The sequence below is a fragment of the Mus caroli genome, unplaced genomic scaffold (genome assembly GCF_978045245.1).
Source record: "Mus caroli unplaced genomic scaffold, Mus_caroli_1 scaffold_2, whole genome shotgun sequence".
Classification (NCBI taxonomy): Eukaryota; Metazoa; Chordata; class Mammalia; order Rodentia; family Muridae; genus Mus; species Mus caroli.
In genome coordinates this window covers 44,609,407-44,631,042 of record NW_028227257.1, presented here as the reverse complement: position 1 = coordinate 44,631,042, position 21,636 = coordinate 44,609,407, and the positions used below count along the sequence as shown (strand labels likewise).

At 42.6% G+C, this 21,636-nt stretch overlaps 1 protein-coding gene across 2 annotated transcripts in view; it reads left to right on the top strand.

Moving 5' to 3' along the window:
- Plcb1 (phospholipase C beta 1) overlaps window positions 1-21,636 on the top strand; it is a 694,761-nt gene that overhangs the window by 519,908 nt on the left and 153,217 nt on the right. For both annotated transcript variants that reach the window (XM_085833870.1, XM_085833871.1), the window contains exons 11-14: window positions 363-520; window positions 7,918-8,000; window positions 14,341-14,425; window positions 17,359-17,536. In XM_085833870.1, coding sequence (XP_085689996.1) covers window positions 363-520; window positions 7,918-8,000; window positions 14,341-14,425; window positions 17,359-17,536 — 504 coding nt within the window. The remainder of the gene's footprint in view (window positions 1-362; window positions 521-7,917; window positions 8,001-14,340; window positions 14,426-17,358; window positions 17,537-21,636) is intronic.

Here is a 21,636-nt window from a genome sequence, read left to right as displayed (position 1 = left end):
CAGACCTGTGTTTTCTGTTGTCTATGCCTTCTTCCCTTGGGAAACTTGGGTGAGTCTGCTGTTCTGTGTTCTTTTCATTATCTGGAATGGATTCTGTTTCTTATAAAACACTTATGCCAGACAGTTTATTTTTTCAAGTTGAACTGTTGACTGCAAAGGCCCTGTGGTTGAGTCACAGTGCATGTGTCTTTGTTATGTTATAATTCCCTTCCTCTCTCCTCTCTTCTACTCTCGACTCACCACTAGGGAGCCCTGATGCCACCTGGGCTACTTCAGTGCTGTTTCCAATGTCAAAGTGCTTTTGATGATGCCCCCACTCTCTGCTTTCCTTGATTCAAGGGATTCTGGGGTTTGTTTTGCAGCTGGCCAGTTGGCTGGGAACTCGTCTGTAGAGATGTATCGCCAGGTGCTTCTGTCTGGATGTCGCTGTGTGGAGCTGGACTGCTGGAAGGGAAGGACCGCTGAGGAAGAGCCTGTCATCACCCATGGATTCACCATGACAACAGAAATATCCTTCAAGGTAGAGTGAAGGAGATTGTTATAAGGCAGCTGGGATACCTGGCACCGTGGGGGTAAAGCTTTCTCAGATAATGTCTAGGTATTGCAATGAAGTTCACAGACTGAGAATCATCTTTATGGTTGAATTTAGAAGCCTAAATGCAGGAGTTTGTCCAACTAACCAAATTTTCAGGAAACTTACTTGAGCAAGATCAAAGATTATTTTGTTCGTTTGTTTTTGTCCACTCGTTATTTTCTTGTATTTTACTATTGCAAAGCATGTCAAACATATTTAAAATGAAAAATATGTGTGGTGTTGATAGATATATTTTTTGAGACAGGGTTTCTCTATGTAGCCCTGGCTGTCTTGGAACTCACTCGGCAATCCAGGCTAGCTTCAAACTCATGGACCAGCCTCCTGAGTGCTGGGATTAAAGGTGTGTGCTGCCACCAACACCAGGCGCATATTATGGTCATTGTGTGTACCCATGTTTCTGCCATGTAAATCAAGAGACAGAACCCTAGAAACACACCCTATGTAGCCATTCCCCTGGGATCTGCTCTGTCCTAAGAGGAGAGCTCTCTTGAATATCACAAGTGAACACTACTTTGTGCGTTTTACACCTATCCACATTTGAGTACAACCTTAAACAGTGTGACCCCACTGGTTGAGATTGGCTTATATTGCTAAATATTCTAGTCTGCATTATTTTTCTGTCTTGGATTTTTCACTCCATGTTGGGAGGTTTGTGAATTTTATTTCATATATTTCTACCTTTGCTTTATTCATCTTGAAAATGGTGTTAATTGCTACCATTTAATTATGATATCATTGGAATATCTCTTATCAGAAATGCCTGGCATCGAATGTCTTTCAGATTGCAGAGTTTATCAGTTTGAGGAAGATTTTCTTAGACTCTATTGGCTGAACACCCATAAGCCAAAAATCTAAAAATCCCAAATGTCCCCAAATCCCAAACTTCTTGTACATAATATTTGTGATAAAATTTTCAATCTTTAATCATTTGCGATTTCAGGGTGTTAGAGGCAAAATGAGCAGCCTATAAATGTTCCAATCTCTATGATGCTAGGTTTAAAACCCAGTGTCTATGCACCAGGGACCTCTGACAGCACATGGCTAGTAAGTGTATTGATTTTGCTCATGAATGGGAAAGATTTCTGTCATGGCGAACTATAGTGTCCTGGTGGATATTTGCCACGCAGAGCTGACAGTGTGGGTTCTGACTGAGTGGATGGTTTGGAGAGTAAAAGGAAGCAGGGTTGTCCTGTGGTAGACTGGATGTTGTCAGAAACAGAAATAATCCAATGATTGTGACTTTATTAGCTAAGGAGGTAGGACCACAACTGTTAGTGACATAGAAGCATCTGACATCATTATTAAGCAGGACTAGGGTATGTTTTGGGTCTTCCTTCTTCTTCTACCCTTGCATCCATCCTGTGCTGTAAAGGACTTTGCCACCGTGTGTATGAACATCTAAGCCAGAGTATCCGATTTCTGCCTACATGCCCTGCAAAGAACCATTTGCAGCGGCTTTGTGAGTTCATTGAGTGTGAACATCTGGGGTAGTAGATCTAGGGAATGATCTGGATGAAGGTCTTCATGTCTCTGGGGCTATGATGTCTGAGCTGACTTGGGTTTCTTACCACTTTCTGATTTTTTTTTACAAAGAATGCTGAAATTTAGAAAAAGTAGTCTTAACCCTGGGTGACTGGAGATGTGACCAAATAAATAAGATGTCAGTAAAGAAAGAGCCAACAAAAGCAGGGATTTCAGGCAAGGCCAAATCCATTGCAGAGAAATGGGTTGGCTTTTTTTTCCCCCTAGTTTAAGCTACTGTTTGAGGCACCAACCATGTGTCCTGTAACATTGACACCATCAGCAATGCCCATGGGATGCTCTCTCTGTAGAATTTGTTGCTGTTGTTTTAAAGGATCTCTGGAACCTACTCTGGACTTGAACTCTGGCTGCTGCCTGTGCTTTAGAATGTAGGATTCCAGGCATGGGGCCACCTCACCCAATAACTTGGCTTTTCACAATTTGATTCACCCTACCATACATAGAGAAAAGTTAACACTTAGTCTTCACTTAATTTCACAAAACATTTAATGTAGTTTGACTCAAATTCTGACCAAAATCTTTAAAAGTTGTATTAGCTCCTGAAACCAACCACTCTAAAATTGTTTATTAACCTAAAATGAGAAAAAAAGATTATTTTTATGGTTTTATTTCCGTACCCCACTTCCTTTCTTCCTTTTACACCCTGCTCAGTCCCAGTTTCAATTAGTTAGGCTCTGAAAGAAAGAATATGACCAGGGGCCACAGAGCAGAGACTGGGAAAAGCCCATGGGCCAGAGATTTCTCCAACTGGCAATGGTGCAGAGGGTCCTGACTATGGGAGGAGACGGGGGCGACCTGGCACTTCACTTGGGCTGCTGGCAGAGATACCCACACCCTGCCCATGCCCCATTTCTACCAGTTATAATCCCTGTGAGTCCCAATTCTGTTCTCTTAAAGCTTAATAAAAATTCTTTGAGATCCTGGGATCAGAATAATTCAACTAGCACATTCTAAGGAATATTTCTTTTGTGGAACATTGATTTCCCAGCCTTAGCCACCCAGTCTGCTTGGATTGACTCTTCTGTGCACTTGACCTACAAGTGGTCCTTCAGTCACATTTGTGAGCTCCTGCCTCTGCTCAATAAATGTCCTTGCCTGAACACACGCAGCCAGCATCCCTACCACATCCAAACTGTGGCATCTTTAGAGGCTGAGGGTAGAGGACTGCATCCTTCTACCTGCGGGTGGGTAGGGTGATCAGGGTGGCTAGAGATGGCCTAGCTATACCCTTGTGACTCTTATCCCTACACTTCTGCTTATGAGATTTGGAGAGACAGTGAGGTAGTTGTGGAAATGCTAGCCTACACTGCAGATACATTTAGTAACAAAGATTTAGTTAGTTAGTTAGTCCAGAGGCCAAGTTAGGAAAGACCCAACGATGCTAGATACAGGTGCCTCACTCAGAGTCCTGTAAGTGCAATGCAGAGCCTATGTGAAAGACTTAAGTCTGGTACTTAGAGGTCTCCCCTTCCCTCACATAAGTCCAGCCCCTGCTCTGCAGAGTGGTAATCTGCTTTCCCAGAGCCTGGTGTGTAAGGTGACTTTGGAATGGTGAGATTAGGAACAAGGGATTGGACCTCTTCTGCTCTCCATTGTTTAATCAGCAAATTACCCCATCCTTATCATTTACTGTGTCATCCACTCAACCCACTGTGTATCAGGAGCTACATGGGCTACCTTGGGGTTCCCTGATCCTTCCAGGACACCATACTTCTGGCCAGGTTGAACTGAAGCTCTCCCCTTACTTCTCTGAAGCATCTCAAATGTCAACCCAATAAGGACTACTAGGACTTGTCTGTTTCATACACCTCCTAGTGGTAATGCCACCCCCTTCCAGATAGAAAAGCTCTCACTGCCTCACTCTGTGATTTTAAGTTTCCCCATGGTACCCAGTCGTCACCTTATGACATGCTGCTTAACCCAGTCACTGTGTCCTTTGCTTACTGGGTTTCCTACTATCATGTAATCCCACAAAGACGGAGCCTTCATTCTGTGACCCCATCCACCCGCATCACATTAAATTGAACCTGACAGAGAAGAGGTGATCAATAAAGATTTGGAGTTTTGCCATCCCAGAGCAATCAAAGTGTAGCCTCACTTTCATGCTCATCTGCTTTTCCTCTGGCCATTATGCAAGTGAAATATTCCAAATGCAGATGTGGCAAAAGGCAAGGGAGGCATCAGCCAGCCCATCTCCCTCTCCCTCTCCCTCTCCCTCTCCCTCTCCCTCTGTCCCTCTCCCTTTGTCCCTCTCCCTCTCCCTCTCCACCTCCCTTTCCCTCTCCCTCTCTGTGTCCCTCTCCCTCTCCCCCTCTTCCTCTCCCCCTCTCCCTCTGTCCCTCTCTCCCTCCCTCTCTCCCTCTCTCTTCCTCTTCCCCTCTCCCTCTCCCCCTCTCCCTCTCCCTCTCTCCCTCTCTCTCTCTCTTTCTCTGATACATGGTTTTACTGTGTACTTTGGTTGTCCCAGAACTTGCTCTGTAGACCAGGCTAGCCCCAAACTCATTCACAGAGATCCACCTGCCTCTGCTCCTGAGTACTGGGATTCAAAGCATGCATGACCACCTCCCTGCAGGCAAAAGTGTTCAAGGATAGTTTTCCTACTGCTGTTAACCTGTGTGGTAAGCATGTTACTGAAAGCAGTGTCATACGTCTCTGGAGTAAAGGAGCATGGTACTGGAAATGACTGTAACACCAATGTCACTAATACAGCACTATGAAAGAGAGCAGCTTAAGAGTCACTGCTAGTTTTCTGACCCTGAGCAATCATGCATACTTTACAAAATATTTCAAACATTGAGGAGAACAAAAGTCTCCCAGGAGGGCTTCTAGATTGACTGGTCACCAACTTATAATTCAGTAAAGTCTTGTTTGATGTGAAAATTTGGCAAAGCTTTTTAGCCTGTAGCTAAATGTATTATAGAGAAGAAGGAGAGCTGGACAGAGAGAGGAGAAAGGAAGAGGGGAGGGAAAGAGAGAAAGAGAAGATAGATGTTTGGTGCTGCTCTCGAGCTGACTGCTGGGTCAACTGTGGGTCTCCAGGACCAGCTTCAGCACTGCAGGATCTTGGAAAAGCTTGCTATCTGCCTGAGCCTTGTTCCAGTTCAGCAAACTGGTGGTAATAGTGCACCCCTCCTAGGCACATTAAAAATAGAAATGCAGTTCACAGCCTGCCGGGCTTGCTGTCAGAACCCTGCAGGTGTGAGCCACAAACATTGTAACACTGTCTTTGGCTGTAAAGCCAAACTTCAATTTTCTTTCTATAAGGATAAAGGCTATAGTGTTACATGGGTAAGGAATTCTTATTCAACCAGACTGAGGGCCTAGAGTCAAATTAAGTCCTAGGTAAAACTGGTGAGGGACATTTTAGTGTCCTCTCTGCTTGGCCCATGACCAATAGGAAGATGCCAGAAGCCCCTACCCATAGGAGAGTCAACACAAGCCAGATGTGGTTGGCTGAGAAGCATGGGACAGATGAGCTTAGAATGCTGGAATTGAGCTTGAGTTCTTAGGTCAGTTAATACGCTGAACTTCCACTTCATAACCTGCATAACAGAAGATAATTATTCTCCTTATGGGATGTCAGTAGCATGGTACATTTGTGTCTGGAGTACAGCATGAGCTCATTTACCTGAGGTCTTAGTGTTCCTAGTTAGAGTGACAGTTATAGCAAGGAAGGAGGGAATCAATAGCAAGACAAGAACCTTAAGAGGACTTAATACCTGCTCAGTGTGAGCTAGCTTTTCTCTTTCTTTTACTGCACCTTCATAACAGACCTGTGGAGCAGGGCTTATCACCCCTACTTTACAACCCATCAAACCAAAGCTCAGAAGCACTAGGTCATTCTCCCAACATCATACTGCTTGCAAGTCCAAGACACAGCTGCTCAACACAAGCCCGTTTGCATCCGCAGTCTGTGTGCAAAGGTACGAAATATAAAAAAGTCTGCATCCTGACATCACTTGCCTTTTATAGTGCTTTTATTTTGATGGATTCGGCAGTGGTAAAAGTTAAATTGATTATGTATGAAAAGCAATCTGTGAATTCACTTCCAAGAAAGAGTAAGAGTGGTTCTCACTCTGCGCAAGAGCATCATTCTTAGAAGATATATGCAAATGCAGCACAGAATTAGAAAGCCTCATTTCTACTCCCAGGCAAGGGAAATAGCTTAATGACATTGCTATAAAGAACACCATGCCCTGCACAGGAAAGGGAGTCTGTGGGAAGGGTTTCAGCATGAAGACTAAGAACAGAAGTCACAACTGCAAAGAATAAATGTAAATTAAAGCACTGTATGGTAATGTGAGGTTTAAATAGTGTGGATGATGGAATGCGTAAACAATAAACAAGGTGCTGAGAAGATGGCTCAGTGGGTAGGAACACTGGTTGTTCTAGAGGCCCAGGGTTTAATTCACAGAGCCCACAGGAAAGATCTGTAACTCCAGTTCCAGGGAATCCCATGCCCCCCTCTGGCCTCTGTGGGCACTGCATGTATACGGTACACAGGCATACATGTAGACAACGTATACATAAAACAAAAACCAATACATCTTTAAAATAAATAAATAAATAAACAAACAAACAAACAATAGGATTGCTTCAATGTTATTTAAACAAGAGAAACACTTTGGAAAAAGAGTTCTCAGATGCCTAGTATTGAATGTGCTCTGCAATCCGATCTTTTGTACGTTATTATAGACAGTTTACAATGGAGAATAATTTGGAGATGTGAAATACTATGAATGAGTTCATGTTATTCAACCTGTCTTCTTTTATTTCAAGAATCCATTCCTAGAAGTATCTACCCACTTAACAGTTGGTGACCAGTTAAATCAATCGTGGTATTTCTATCTTTCTAGAATTTTGTAGAGCTATTGGAGCTTATGACATATAATGAATGTATTTTCATTGCTGGATGAAGCACTTAGAATATTGAATAGCCTAACACTGGGCTACAGCTTCTGCCCTGACATAAATATTTAAAACAAGTATAAGAGGAAAACTGAATTACTGATACACATTAGAACACACATGAGCTTTGGAAACATTACTGAAGAGTGCCCAAAAATATACTCTGCAATTCCATGTATATTAGATGTTTAGAACAATCAGGTATATGGAAACATGAAGATTCAGGTTGTGGGTGAGTTGCTGAGAGTATGTGTGAGGTGGGGGTTGGGTAAAGTAAGCAACTGCTGGCAGGGCTGTAGTTTGGGGTGGTGGCCTTGCAACTCTCTTAAGCACTTTGTCTTCAACATAAGGTCTGTCTCCATTTTGTTTGCTGTCATTTGTTGGTTTTGGTGCTGGCAATGGAACCCAGTACCTTGTCCACCCTGATAACAGTCTAGACTCCAACCCCTTTTATTTATCTCTTAATAATAATATTTATGAAAAATACAGATTATGTAACTATTATTAAAACAAAATCACACAAATACACACACACACACAAAACAGACCAGAAGTAAATATGACCAAATGCTAATAGCAGTTAGGTTCAGAAAATAAATTTATGGGTAGAAATTTCATCTTATCTGATTCATCAAAGATAGCTCTATGATCTGGGCACATCCTCAGTAGTAGAGTACTTGCCTGGCATGCTGAGGCCCTAGTTTTGGGCCCAGAACTGCTATAAACAAATAGCAGTGGCTACAAACCTGACACATACAAAGACCAAAAGAAATGAACAATAATTCCCACCATACTAATGAATTTAACACCAAGTAAAAAAAATGCACATGAAATACTGAGTTGTGCTGAGTAAGTATGTGTTCTTGTTTCAGGAAGTCATAGAAGCCATCGCAGAGTGTGCGTTCAAGACGTCTCCTTTTCCCATCCTCCTTTCCTTTGAGAACCACGTGGATTCGTAAGTATTTGAAGCATCCGGTGAAGAGTCTCTCTCCCTAATGAGGCATCTTTAGCAAACTTCCACCCGATTTCAGATGGTTTGATATCAGCATTGGTGTCTTTCCATCCTGTTGTATCGTAAGTGGCATGCTTTCATCTGCAAGGATGAACTATTCATTTAAATCTTATGGGCATTAAAATAGTCCCTGGACTTGTGGGGCCAGGCTATCTTCATGCCACCGCATGATTCTAAACTCAGGACTTCACTTTTCAGTATGGTTGAGTGTGTTTTCTTTATGTTATGCTGTTCCTTTGCTGACTTGGAATGCAGTGGGCCACTCTTTAAACCCTCTTTCAGAAACTCCCATGCCTATCCATTTATATTCCATTTTGTTGTCTTTAAAAGCCAGTTTCCTCTGCTTATGACTGTAGATGGAACATGTATAAACTCTCTTCTCACACCCATGTCCCTTGGCTACATCCCTCCCTTTCCAGCTGCTTTCCAGTGCTTATTTGTATTGCAAAACTCTGTCTATTTCAAAGTAGCCTGTACCTACTGCTGTGCTACAGAAAGAAAAGATAACTCTGGCATAACTATTTTATATACTCAGATATTTGCTATGCTTGGGATGGAATATGGAGCCTTGTGTATATTAGACATGTATTCTTCAACTGAGCATCAATACCCATCCCTCATTTTTGAGACATGGTATTGCTATGTAACCAAGATTGCTTTAAGCGCTCAGTTCTCCTGCCTCAGACTGGGAAGAGCTAGATTGCAAGGGTGTACTACCACATCTAGCAACTATTCATTTTATTGCAAAGAATCATGGGGCGGTAATTAAAGCTATGATCTGGATATTAGTATGTACATCATAGTATCATAAGAAAATGTTATTGTTTGTGCTGATGCAAAGTCTGTTAAAACAACTTTAGTGTGTGGATGCAATGCTTGAAGAACATGTGGTAGGGCCATGATTACTTATAGAGTGTTTGTGAAGTCTGTCATGCCTCACAAGGAGCCCTGACATGTGTGTTGTTGTTTGAGTTGTTTAGCATTTTTATTTGTTTTAATAAAGCTGGTGGCATTTATGATAAAAGAGTTCATCCATTCCTTTGCCTCCCCTTCCTTCTGAGAGTTTATTTTCAGTTTCCTAATTTGCACCCTATGCTTTAATACCTGAATGCCTACATCTTCCAGAAGCAGATTGAGCAGATCCAAATTTTTAAGTAGTTAAATACAGTATTCCGTTAATACGTGAGTAGAAAGCAACTTGGGTTTGAAGTAACTGATTTTCTAAGTATATTTCTAGTTTGTTCTCAGGACTGCATAGCATTCACCACTCTGCATTCTGTGTCATTGCAATCATTTCATCCTATGAATGATGAAATCCCAATACATGGGTTTCCTAACACCCCTGAGGGACATGGAAGAGACCGAAACCTACCCTATTTCTTGCTATGTCTCCTCACCCTGCAGTGACTGCATTTCACACTTGGTTTGCTACAGATTTTGAGCTGTTGACTTTGTGGGAGTCTTTCTCTTCCTTGTCTATCTCATTTTTCCTTGGCTTCAGCAACCATTGTCCATCTTGTTCAGGCAGGGTGTTTTACAGATTTGTGGACAGTGCCTTGCTTATATTTTCTTTGATAACAGGCATCCAGCAGTGTTATTTTCTTAAAGAAGTATGTCTACTTAAAGCAGACAAAAATCAAGAAATGCTGTTCCATTTTGCATTGTCTCACCTGCTACAAAGTAAACTCTCCCTTGAAGTAGGCAGAGAGGCCACACCCATAATCACCACACCATAGAAAAGGTTACATTTACTGAATATGTATTTTGTACCAAACTCTGTTCCCTATATGTTACCTGTTTGTGCAACACTTGCTATAAACCCTATTGTTCACCAAAGGAACAGGGTTATCCTTGTCTTTCAGATAAAGAACCTGAATCCTAAGTGAACATTTAGCATGCTTGAGGCTATGCAGCTGAGGTGTGATTCAAACCAAGCTAGCCTGGCCTTAGAATACAGAATATGAACCAACCAACACACACACACACACACACACCTAAACAAAAGTAAGTATCAAAAATTTCTAAGACATGGAATCAGGACAGCCAGAGATCTACAAGGCAACTGTCAGCCAGTGTTCACCACAGTGTGCCAGTGATCCCAACACAGAATATGGTTTGCAATTTTCTACTCTAATTACATGGAGATCCAAACTGGACACAAAACCTAATTCCTACCCTGCACAAAAGCAAAGAGGCTATAGCACCAGAATGATTCATTTTCTTGGTAAATAAATGTAGCTGTCACAAGTTCATCCATAATTCACACATGATGATAAAACAAAACAAACCCGGAAAAATAATGTTCCCAGGATGCACAATTACGATAATATTATGGCAGCACAGATTGGAAGCGCTGACTTCTGATGTGAGAGCAAGTTGTTTCACGGCTCTCTCCTTCACCTCCACATAGCCAAGTAGCTCTGCCAAAAGCCTTCCCAAGAGGAATATCACACACTCCGCAGAAGCAGTGGACTTCCATTAGAACCCTATATTTGACCTGGGGATCACCTCACCTAATTCAACATCACTCCTCAGACCCTAGCAAGCTCTTCGTCACCCACATCAGATGAACCTTCAGAACCCTCCACATAGAGACCTAGCACCACACCCTCCACATATCTGAGGCTGCTTTGTGTTTCTGGTAAACCACTTCAGGGTCCTCTCTGCTGTGTCTGCAACAGGCCAGGCCCAGAACTCTGCTTCCTACTGATTTGACCCACAAAGGACCAAACAAACAAACAAACAAACACACCTTACTGGGGAAAAAAATGGAAGAAATCCAGACTTCACTCTTTTCTCTTCGAACATTTCACGTCACCTACCAACGGGTAGTGGAGGGTGCTGCACTTAGTGATTCCCTCCCCTCCTGTTTCCAAGGATCCCCAGAGAGATGCTTCCCACCTCCCTAAATTAGAATTACTATTTTAAAGAACCCCCACTTCCTGAGAGCAAGATGGCTCAATGAATGATGGTCCTGACTCATAAGGAAACCTGACTTCAGTTCTCACAACCCTCAAAAGATGCTTGGAAAGAAGCAACTGTACAAAAACTGTCTTCTGATCTCCAAATGCCCACCGTGTAGTAGTACACATGATTCTCAGTGCACGTGCATACATACATGCACGCACGCATGCCCACGCTCATGCTAATAAAACCACCTCTACCACAGACAATAAGACAAAGAGGAGAAGAAAAAGGAAGGAAGGAAGGAAGGAAGGAAGGAAGGAAGGAAGGAAGGAAGGAAGGAAGGAAGGAAGGAAGGAAGGCTGGTTAGTGTTGAAAGGTTCCATTTGATTTTTGAACTAGCATTTTCTAGGAAAGAATCTTATATTGAGTTTGACTGAAGTGACTTCTAATCTTGCCTTTACTACAAACTGAGTTTTTGACAAGATCCAAAAAGGATATTGGCTTAGTTTATCCTATAGGATTTTACTTCATGCAGTGGGGTACATTCTCTGTCAGAAAACTGACCTATTTGGCAGATGCTTTGTGGATGCTTTAATATGTTTAGAAATATCTGCTGTGGCTTGAAGCACATAATATATTTGTGAATTTTGTCCCTTTAATTTTAATTACCATGGTGGCTGATGTTGATACTTTAAAAACTTTGGCATGGCTTTATTCATTAACTGCATTCTTAATGTCATTTATTTCTGTGGGTCTGACCTACAATTAAAGTCTCTTTGTTTTCCATGTGTGTGTGTGTGCGTGTGTGTGTGTGTGTGTGTGTGTGCTCACTTTGCTTCCTGTTCTATTAAAAGAACACTTGTGTTTATTGAAAACATGAACAACCTGGTTAGTGAATTTCACATTTCACTTATTTCTTGGATACCTACATCTTCCTCTCCTTGTATTCACACAGACTTCTTTCACAAAGCCATTCTCAGACCAACAGCATATGTTCTCTGGGGACTTCTTAGAAATACCTGCATGTTTGCCCTATAGATTCTAAGTATGAGTCTGCAGTTTACTGATGCTCCAGGTGATCAGAATGGCATACGTGTGTGGCTCACTAGTTGCTCTTATCAGGATTACCCCACAGCTTTGCTCAAAATGCAGGCTCTCTGTGTTGTTCCCGTGTTCTTTAATGCAGCCTAGAACAGTGCCCAGCACAGATGCACTGTTCTCGGCTGCAGCCAAGAGCAGGCTGACCTGGCAGACTTCCTGTGTAAGTTACCACTGACAAAAGTCATCTACCCCATCAACTGCTCCCTGCCTGCCCCAAAGGTCCCATCTATATAGTTTCTAATGAATTGCCCTTAAAGTGCAACCTCCCATATGATTCAGGATTCAGTCAAGGGTTGGTCATCCCTTTCTCACTCTTCTGAGAGTCGTCGTCCTCTTCTCTTAGGGCTATGTAAACCATGCAGTAAAGTCCTGCTCAAGAAAGACAGGAACAGCGTAGAAGTGTAAGGCTTTGCTGTGGACATGATCCCAGCGGAGGCAGGAGGATTGCAAGTTTGAAGCCAGCCTGGGATACACAGTGTGAAGTAAGCTTTAGTTACATAAGAAGATTTTGTCTCTGGAGAAAGATCTCAAGTTGGTGCGTTGGGCTTTGCAAATTCTTGGAATCTTTCCTTTAACTTCCCTGCAGTTCCAAGAAGATAATAACTTTGAGAGTTGACACATGAACCCCAAAAGCTCACCTGACCATAGAGCACACAATTCATTTTTGTTAGAGACAGCTATAATGAGCACTTTCCTCCTGCACTGAAGCAGAGCTTCAGTCTAAGTGCCCCTTCCCAGAAAACACAGTGTGTTCCAGGCTTCCCCTTCAGGGAAGGAGTCAAAATACAAATTACAGCCTCTAATCTTTATGATTTAGGGTAAAGCACCATCATTTGCATCATGGTTACTAGTCTTCTCTTTACTACTTTTTTTTTTTTTTGCTTGTCATTGCAATATAACCAGGGGACGTTCGGACCCTCAGTTTGTAGATCGTAAACCCAACCCAGCAGCACTGAGTACTGTGTAATGATGTTTATCATTGCACAGGATGAGAAAACTGGGTTTTTAATTGCATCTGAAAAGGTCAAGGGAAACAGGAGTGCTGAAAGCATTCAGATGTTCCCTCTAACAGCATCTTTACAAGGGCTGGAGGTACAGTTTCTGGGCTAGCCGCAGACCAGGCGTCTCCTCTCCATGAGATCACTTTATATACCTCTCGCTTGTGTAGTTCTTCAAAGGTGTTTGCAACTGTTACTCTGTTGTATCTTCTCAGCATCCTTTGTCCTCAAAGGATCCAAAAGCAGTTAAAATCCTTCTCCTTGTACAGTTTCAAAGCAGTTCAGAGCTAGAAGCTCACCTCAGAAAACCCTGAACTCTAGCTCCTGTCAGACCAGTTTCCTCCTGGCAGCCACCTGGGTTACTACCTGCGTTGCTCTACTCTTTCTGCACAGAAAAGTTGCTGACAAGCAAATCTGAGCATAGAGGTTTGTGTATGCCTGTCATCCTGTCACCTAGGATATTGAGGCAGGGCGTTCTCAACCATCAGGCCACCCTAGACTGCACAGTGAGGCCATGTCTCAAAGCACAGGGAAGAAAAGAGTTGGAGACAGCCTTTGCCAACCCTGCTGTATCCTTCCAGCATCCCCCGTGTGCTTGTGCGTGCTCACACACACACACACACACACACACACACACACACACACACACTTGTGCATGGTTTCCTAGACATATGAAGCTCCCTCTCTCCATCTATTCTCCTCTCTTTCTTTCTCACTCTTCTTTCCCCTCTTTATTCCTTATAAATAATCAGTTTCTGCTTTCTGTTGCTGTGATACATTTTATCCAAGAATTTACATGGAGCCACTAAAATATTCCAACCCCAGGAGCCTTGCAGTTGACATAGAACCAGGCAATCTAACAAAAGGAACAAAGTTTTTTTTTTTAATTTTTAATTTTTTTATTACGTATTTTCCTCAATTACATTTCCAATGCTATCCCAAAAGTCCCCCATACCCTCCCCCCCACTTCCCTACACACCCATTCCCATTTTTTTGGCCCTGGCGAGGAACAAAGTTTTTAACTCTAGAAATCTCATGAATCTGGAGACAGGGAAATGATGTGTTATGTCCTTGTCTGGGTTGTGTATGGTGACCTTAAAAATAGCCCCGCACAGCCACCCTGCATCCTGCCCGTGTGTGAGTGTGTGGGTACTTGTGATGTGTAGGAAAGAGTTTCATAACAATGGAAACTGATTCTGACTGACTTCTTTCTATGCTAATAATACAAAGGACACCTCTCTGAATAAACCCCATAATTTCTTTCTTTTTGCTCTTAGCCCGAAGCAACAAGCCAAGATGGCCGAGTATTGCCGATTAATCTTTGGTGATGCCCTCCTTATGGAACCACTGGAAAAATACCCAGTAAGTAGCTGTGCTCTGCTCCCTTGAAGGAGAACATTTATTAGTTACAGCTGGGGAGATATGTCCTCTCTGTAGATATATGATCAGCGAGATCTGAGCTGACTGGTGTCAGAAAATATGTGTCTGTTTCCTTTTCTTTATCCAAACTTATCCCTCCTCTGCTCAAAGTGACACCATTAGTGTTTGTGAACAAATGTCTGTTTACCCCCAAATAAGTTACTGAGGACAAGCCAAAGTAGTAACTCCACCAAAGTCTAATTTGGTGCCAGGGGGTTACTTACAGGAATTTAGATGAAAGGTTGTTGACAGTGGTGTGAATAACTCATAGGTAACTACATAATCCAAAAGCCCACTTCAGCATGGGCATCAACTCATGAATTCTACATCCCTGGTGCTCCCTGCCTGACAAGCCAGCAGCTAGACCGGTTGAACAGTCCTCTCCCGATTCACACCCCACCCCACCCCAAGCAGTCCATACTGCTGGTATAATTGGGGAAAGAGGCCTTGAGAAGCTTGTAGGTTTCAGGAACTTCCTAAGTGTGTGAGATTTGTTTACTTCCCTTACTTCCAGAACATCATCAGCCTCCCTCTTTCCCTCTAGGAGAGAATGTTTCAGTTGTCAGTCGAGATTACAAAGTCCTCAGCAATGAGAGTCAGCTCATAAAAGATAGTCCAAGAGGAGATAGCACTCTTGTAAATACCACCACCTCCCCTCACCCCGCAATGGATCTTTGTCACACCCTTTGGAAGTAAATGCAAAATGTGGCAATACTGGTTCCTAAGCCTGTTTCTGCCACCTGCTGTCCACCACCTACATTTACCTTTGAGAAAACACTCAACTTCAGTTGCATCCATGAACCGATGAAATGCCCCAACTCTCCCCATGGGTATCCAGCAAAGAGTAAATAGTCACTAAATAATATTTAAGCCTCTCCCTTATTGCTTATTTTTCCTTTAAACAAGATATTGGGGAGCTGAGTAAATCTGATTCCCTAATGGACAGTTGTGAGAGCCCTGCCCAGGGTGTCTGGCTGCTTGAACAGAGGATTGTCGGCCAAGCAGCCCCTTGTTAGCAGCCAGCTGGCCTGCCCTTATGGCAGCCTGACAGCCCTGAACATTATATGCCTGCCTTGAGGGAGCTTTTCTGCAACTGCAGCTTCTTGCTGCCAAAGCAAAACTCCAGCTCCATGTAGCATGATTCTAGCTACCTCTGTGTTAAACAGCAGGCACCAGACTTCTCCCCATCACCAGCCTCAGCGACCTCTGAACAGCCATATTCACCCAAGGCAGAGGGGAGCACAGTTCCTGGTGGCCCAGCAGAAATTTGTGGTTAGCACAAGCACAGTACTTAATTGCTGTGGGGATTCTGCAATGCAATGGGTTTCTGGACACACCTGCCACGCCCCCTTCACCACTGTAGAATGGAAGCAATCTGTTTAGCTGTGACTCCACAGAGAGATGGCCTTCGGTGCTGCCCCCTGGTGTTGCAGCATGAGCAGTCCATAAGACAATTCTCTAGCCTGCTGTTCTCTTAAGGCTGAACTAGGGATAGGAAGAGGAGCTGGTAGGAGCAGCAGCAGAGTAGCATCAGAGGAATGACACTGGGATTCTAAACAGAGACCAAGGTCAGGAACAAAGGTGCTAGAAGAATAATGAACTGTAAAGAACAGGAAAGGGAAACTGGGCCGTATTTAATAGAAACCGTTACAAAGAAAGCTAAGCCTTAAGTTCCCAGGATAGAGACCTATAATACTAGGATTTTAGGAGCTTGGGGTCCTTACACCCTAAGCTCTTTCAGGAGATAGAGCACAAGCCTTGCTGCTGATCACTGCTGCAGGAAGCAGAGGATAATGACAGCTGCCCAGTTCCAGACTACTGGTGGCTAAAGCTCAGACTGAAAGCCTGTCACCATATCACCATACATCTTTAGCTTCTTAAGCCTAGAGCAGTAGAAGCCTGGCTCTCTATGCTTGAAACTACATAAGACATTGAGCATACGAACTCCAGGTCCCAGGCTCAGGTCCTCAAGGGGGCCCAGCTTAGAACAAGGGAAGATCTTCTCTTCATCTCCCTGGGACTCCTGAGTAAGAGGACCCTGCCCAGAGGATGGGTAGCAGCCCCATCCCTGTTCATAAAGGCAAAGACCAGCCAGAACCTAAAGTAACCGCTTCTTCCTGGACACTTTGGCCCAGTATCTGCATATTTTCAAGTGAGTTCATACTGGTCCCCAGACTCATGGCAAGCAAAGGATAGAGGGGCCAGCTTGTGGGACTTCAAAGGCCTCTCTAAAAATAAGCCTGTCTTGTGTCTTGCACATGCTCCCTGATATAGTAACTTATAACCTTCTCATGGGAAATTGATTTCCCAGTATATGGACAAACTTGCAACCGTGAAGTAAGGATCAGTAAGACAGCTCAGGTCTAGGGGCAAGAGGAAAATCTGAAATTATGTCTGATTTGGCTAATGCTCAAAGCCCACCCGAAACCAACGCAAGATGTTGCTGTCCCTAACACTTTGTCTGAAACAGTGACTTATTTGGAAACTTTTACCCAGCTTTAACAATTCTTTCTGTCCAATGTCTGGCCTTTTCCCAAAGACTCAAGTCAGAGATGATTTATGTATCTGCAGTAAAATGATTGGACTTGCAGGGCCCATCAGAAAATGCCTGAGAGTCCAAGGTCAGACCGTTAACTCTACCTGTACATTTCCGTGGCCTCATTTTTTTGTAGTTTCATTGTGGAAAATGAGTTAGGTCATTTAAAAGCATCTTTTATTAAAAAAAAAATGCAGGGCACAATTAGAATGCTTTCATGAGCTATGTTGAATATAGTAGATGCTAATCTAGAGGCTGTGCTATCCAAAGCAGTGGGCTTAGAGAGGCCTTCCTGGAAGGAAGGACAGTATTTTTAAAGGCTGTGCTTTCTTTTAAATAGCTGGAATCTGGGGTACCTCTTCCAAGCCCTATGGATTTAATGTATAAAATCTTGGTGAAAAACAAGAAGAAGTCGCACAAGTCGTCAGAGGGAAGTGGTAAAAAGAAGCTGTCTGAGCAGGCTTCCAACACCTACAGCGACTCCTCCAGCGTGTTCGAGCCTTCATCTCCAGGAGCTGGTGAGGGGCTGCCAGGCTCAGGATGGGTGGATTCTCAGATCTGCTGCTATGAAATGGGCCTAGAAGGGCTTTCAGCTTTCAGCTTTCGATTTTTGGATGGTTTATCTTGTGTTGCTTTTCGATGACACTCTTAACCACAAGTTCTGTAGGTCAAAGGTTCCTGAGAAAGCTTCTAGAATAAACCAAAGGTGTCAGTCAGGCTGAGTTACTTTCGGGAAGCTCTTAGGAAGGATTTTTCTGTGATTTTTCAAGTCCTAGAGGTCACTCACACCCACCAGCTCACAGGTCCCCCTCCCTCCAGCTTCCAAGCTAGTCATGTTGTTGTATCTCTATAGTCCTTCCTCTGTGGTCACTTTACTCTCTGGCCACCACTTGAAACTGTTGTCAGCTCATAGCCTCAAGCTATCGGTTAGGCCCACTGAGAGAGTTCAAGGCAGTCTCCTGCCTCAGCCTGATGTCAGATAAGGAGTCAGCTCATCTTTGGGTAGGTATTACACTGGCTTTCACATGAGGCAAATCTGCTTTACAGCAGAGTCTTGCTTCTAAACTTCATCATCGACCACATCAGCAGAAGGGAAGACAAGAGATTGTCAGACTTCTAATGCAATCGTTGATGGGTTCTGGGCTTTGTAGTTCTCCCATGTGTTATAGAGCACTTAAAAAAAAAAAGAGTGAAGTGACAAATGACTTGTATTGTTTATGAAAGGGATTGGCATTTTTTTTTCTTTCACATTAGTTTGAAACAAATTCAAAGGCCATTGGATTTCTTTGGGTTCTTTGCCATTGAGCCTAATTTATTCCCCCTTACCCAGAATCCTGACAATTGCAGAGATACAGAGACAGAGAGAGACAGAGAGAGACAGAGGGAGACAGAGACACACACACAGAGAGAGAGAGAGAGAGAGAGAGAGAGAGAGAGAGAGAGAGAGAGAGAAAGAGAGATGGAGAGAGAACAGAGGACAGGAGGATAGAGGAAGAAAGCCAGGAAAGGAAAAGGGGAATGGAAAGACAGAATAAAGATACTTAATATATCAACCAAAGCTAAACACATGCACTTCCCCTGCCCAGTTCTATTCCTAGGGAGAGAGCTAACAAGAAATGGGTAGTGAATTTATCAAGAGATGGAAAAATTGCTATAAGCAATATTATTAAAAATATCCAAACACTGGCAGCAAGCAATCCATCAGCTGATTGCAAATCATGGTTTAGTCATACAAAGGAATAATGTATACAATGAGGGCGATTTACAGCTATCCACAGAAGCATAACTGACTGTGAACACAGTAGCCAGAAAAAAAAAAAAAAGTAGTTATTACCTAGCGCCATCTGCATGAGTATAAAAGCAAACAAAACCAAGATGAGCTGTCAGAAGTCAGGGTAACCGCTAGCCTTAGACAGAACTAGACGGAAACCTGGTTTCTTCTGGACTCTGGACCAGACTTCCGAACCAGTCTATTTTCTTTATTTTTTGAAAATCCATGTATTGCTCATATGTCATGCATTTTCCCATGCCTATCACACATAAATTAAAAGATTTTTAAACAATTGGAATGTTAAAATATAAAGTGGGGCAATCAGAACATGAGCGTGGCCAGCTTAGTTGGTTGCTTGCTTGCTTGTCTGGTTGGGGATTTGGGTCTGTCTTGTTTGAGCCTCTACTGTGCTCTGACCTTTCACAGACTAGGCAAGTGTCCTACCTCTCAGCTGAGCATGTCACACCTGCAAGCCCTGACTAGGCCTGGTTTACCTTTTGTCTTATTGTCTATCTCACTTGTCAACTGCTCTTATTATTTAAATTGACACCCTAAGGTGCAGACAGTGTATATAAGTCTCTCAGAAGGTCTATTCCCCTCCATGGTTCACAGATAAGGTGTTTTTTTTTTTTCAAATGTCATGACATCATTCTGATTTCCTTTTGAAAATTTTTTCTCAGTATGATGTAAGGATGATCGATCATCAGGAGTCTCTTCCTTTCCAACCTGTCCCTATGTGCCTTCCTTTGCACGTGGGTGCTTGTGGGTATTTGCGCCATCTGCTTTTATCTAATCCCATTTCTCTCTCCCATTAACCAGATACATAACTCTAATAATAATGATTTCTACAGGCAGTGAACACAATTGCTTAATACAGAGAAAAAGCAGCAATCTGTTAGCAATTCTGTAGGTTCCCTAAGCTAGCTGGGAGTAGGTAGTGTGCAATTGGTATTTATTGCCATGTAGTTTTGGAGTCTTTAATATGTAAGTAGGCCCTGGAATAAAGAGTCCTGATAATTTATCATTTGGTTTGTGGATGTTCCCAGTACCAGGAACAAACACATAACATGGATCTTATTTTAAAGCTAAGTCAGTCTGTTGCCTGGATGCCTCTTCTGGGAGCCAACCCTTAGCCAGCACACTTTCCAGAATGAACGAGGGTCAAGTAAGATACCACTTTTGGGTGTAGTTAGTGTTGCTTTTTAAAAGGGTATTATTTTTTATGGTTCAAATAGATTTCTCCAGGGTCCTCTCAAAGTCTTATAAGAGAAGCCCCTTAAGTATGTACAGCCTCTGTGGTGACTTAATACATAAAAGACAGATCAGTATGGTTTTTTTATTTGTTAAGCTTGCCAAAGGAGAAAAAAACAGGTATTTGCTTTCACAGTAGAGGCAGACAAAGTCTTTTTCTTCCTCACACAACCCAAGATACAGCCTGAACATGTCTTTGAAATGGTGATTGGACAATTGTTTTGTTACATGAATCATTTTGTAGAATGTTCCAGCAATCATCTTTTCATGTTGCTTGATTAAAGAACACATCCTTCATTAAAAACAATAATAATACAAAGAAGTACTTCAGGAAATAAAATGAATATGAAGTATTAAGTAGCAACCTCCTAAAACAACGCATCTGTTATATAGCAGGGTGCATTTTTATGCAAGTATATTGGGTTCGGATAATTATTAAGTCAGCACCATTAAGGACTTCTGTGGCCCTTTGTAACAGGCCGGCCACAGCTATTGGTCACAGAAGTCTTTCTCCTCTACAGATGTTTGGTGCCTACTTTCCTCACTACCATCCAGTAATTGATTGACCTCTGTCCCTCACATGAAAACACAGACTTGCTTCTTGGAAGGCAGTGCTGTGGGCACTGTGTCATCCATGCTGCAGAGTGTGGCCAGCTTTTTAGAAGGCTCCTCTGGGAGCAGGTACCAGGCAGCCAGTGCTGCCTCAGCAATGAGCTCATCCTGCCATCTACTGGAATATTTGTGTTATTGCAGTGGAAAAAACTGAAGGAGGGGAGGGTGATTGAAAGAAAACCAACTGTGGCTGCTTTCCTTTTCCCTTGAAAATATTTTTACACGATTGAAAGAGTTTGAAGTATAGGGGAATTTAGTACTTAATACTAATATGGATATTTTGAATAAATTATCCATCTAGGCTGAAGGGTAGAATCAACCAATTGAAATGACTGGCTAAATGTGACGCTAAAATAAGTCAGATTAACATAGATTTTTAAGTGTAGTGATTTTAAAGCTTAATTTTCTATTTTTATTGCTTTTCAATGTTTTTCTTCTTGCAAGAGATTATTTCATCTTGCCCTTTAAAAAAAAGAATGATATCATTTAAAAAAATCTTTACTGGTTCCGTGAGAATTCCCTACAAAATAGTGCTTACCCCCAACAATTCCCAGATCCACTCTCCTTTCTCCATCCTTCCACCGGGGTGTTCCATTTCTTTGTTTGTTTTAAATTCTTCAGTACCAATTTGTGCTGCTCAAATATTCTTGCATGTGCAGCCTTCTGCTGGAACACGATAAACTTACCAGGGGATTAAACTCTTATAGAAAACAGACTGTCTGTCTTCCAGAAGTTATTAATTGCCAATAGCTCCTCCTTTAAGGGGGATACTTCATGCTCCCCTCCCTTCCCCATGTTTAGATTTTTGTCTGGCTGTCACAGCTACTGTGAGTTCACAAGACACTGTAGTTATCCACTGTCTCAGGCTCTCACATTCTTAGAGCTGAAGAATGGTGTCATGTTTATGACTGTGGATTATTTAGGTATTATGATTGACCTGCACTTGGCAGTTCTCAAGACTTTGTGTGGGCTACCATTTCCCCG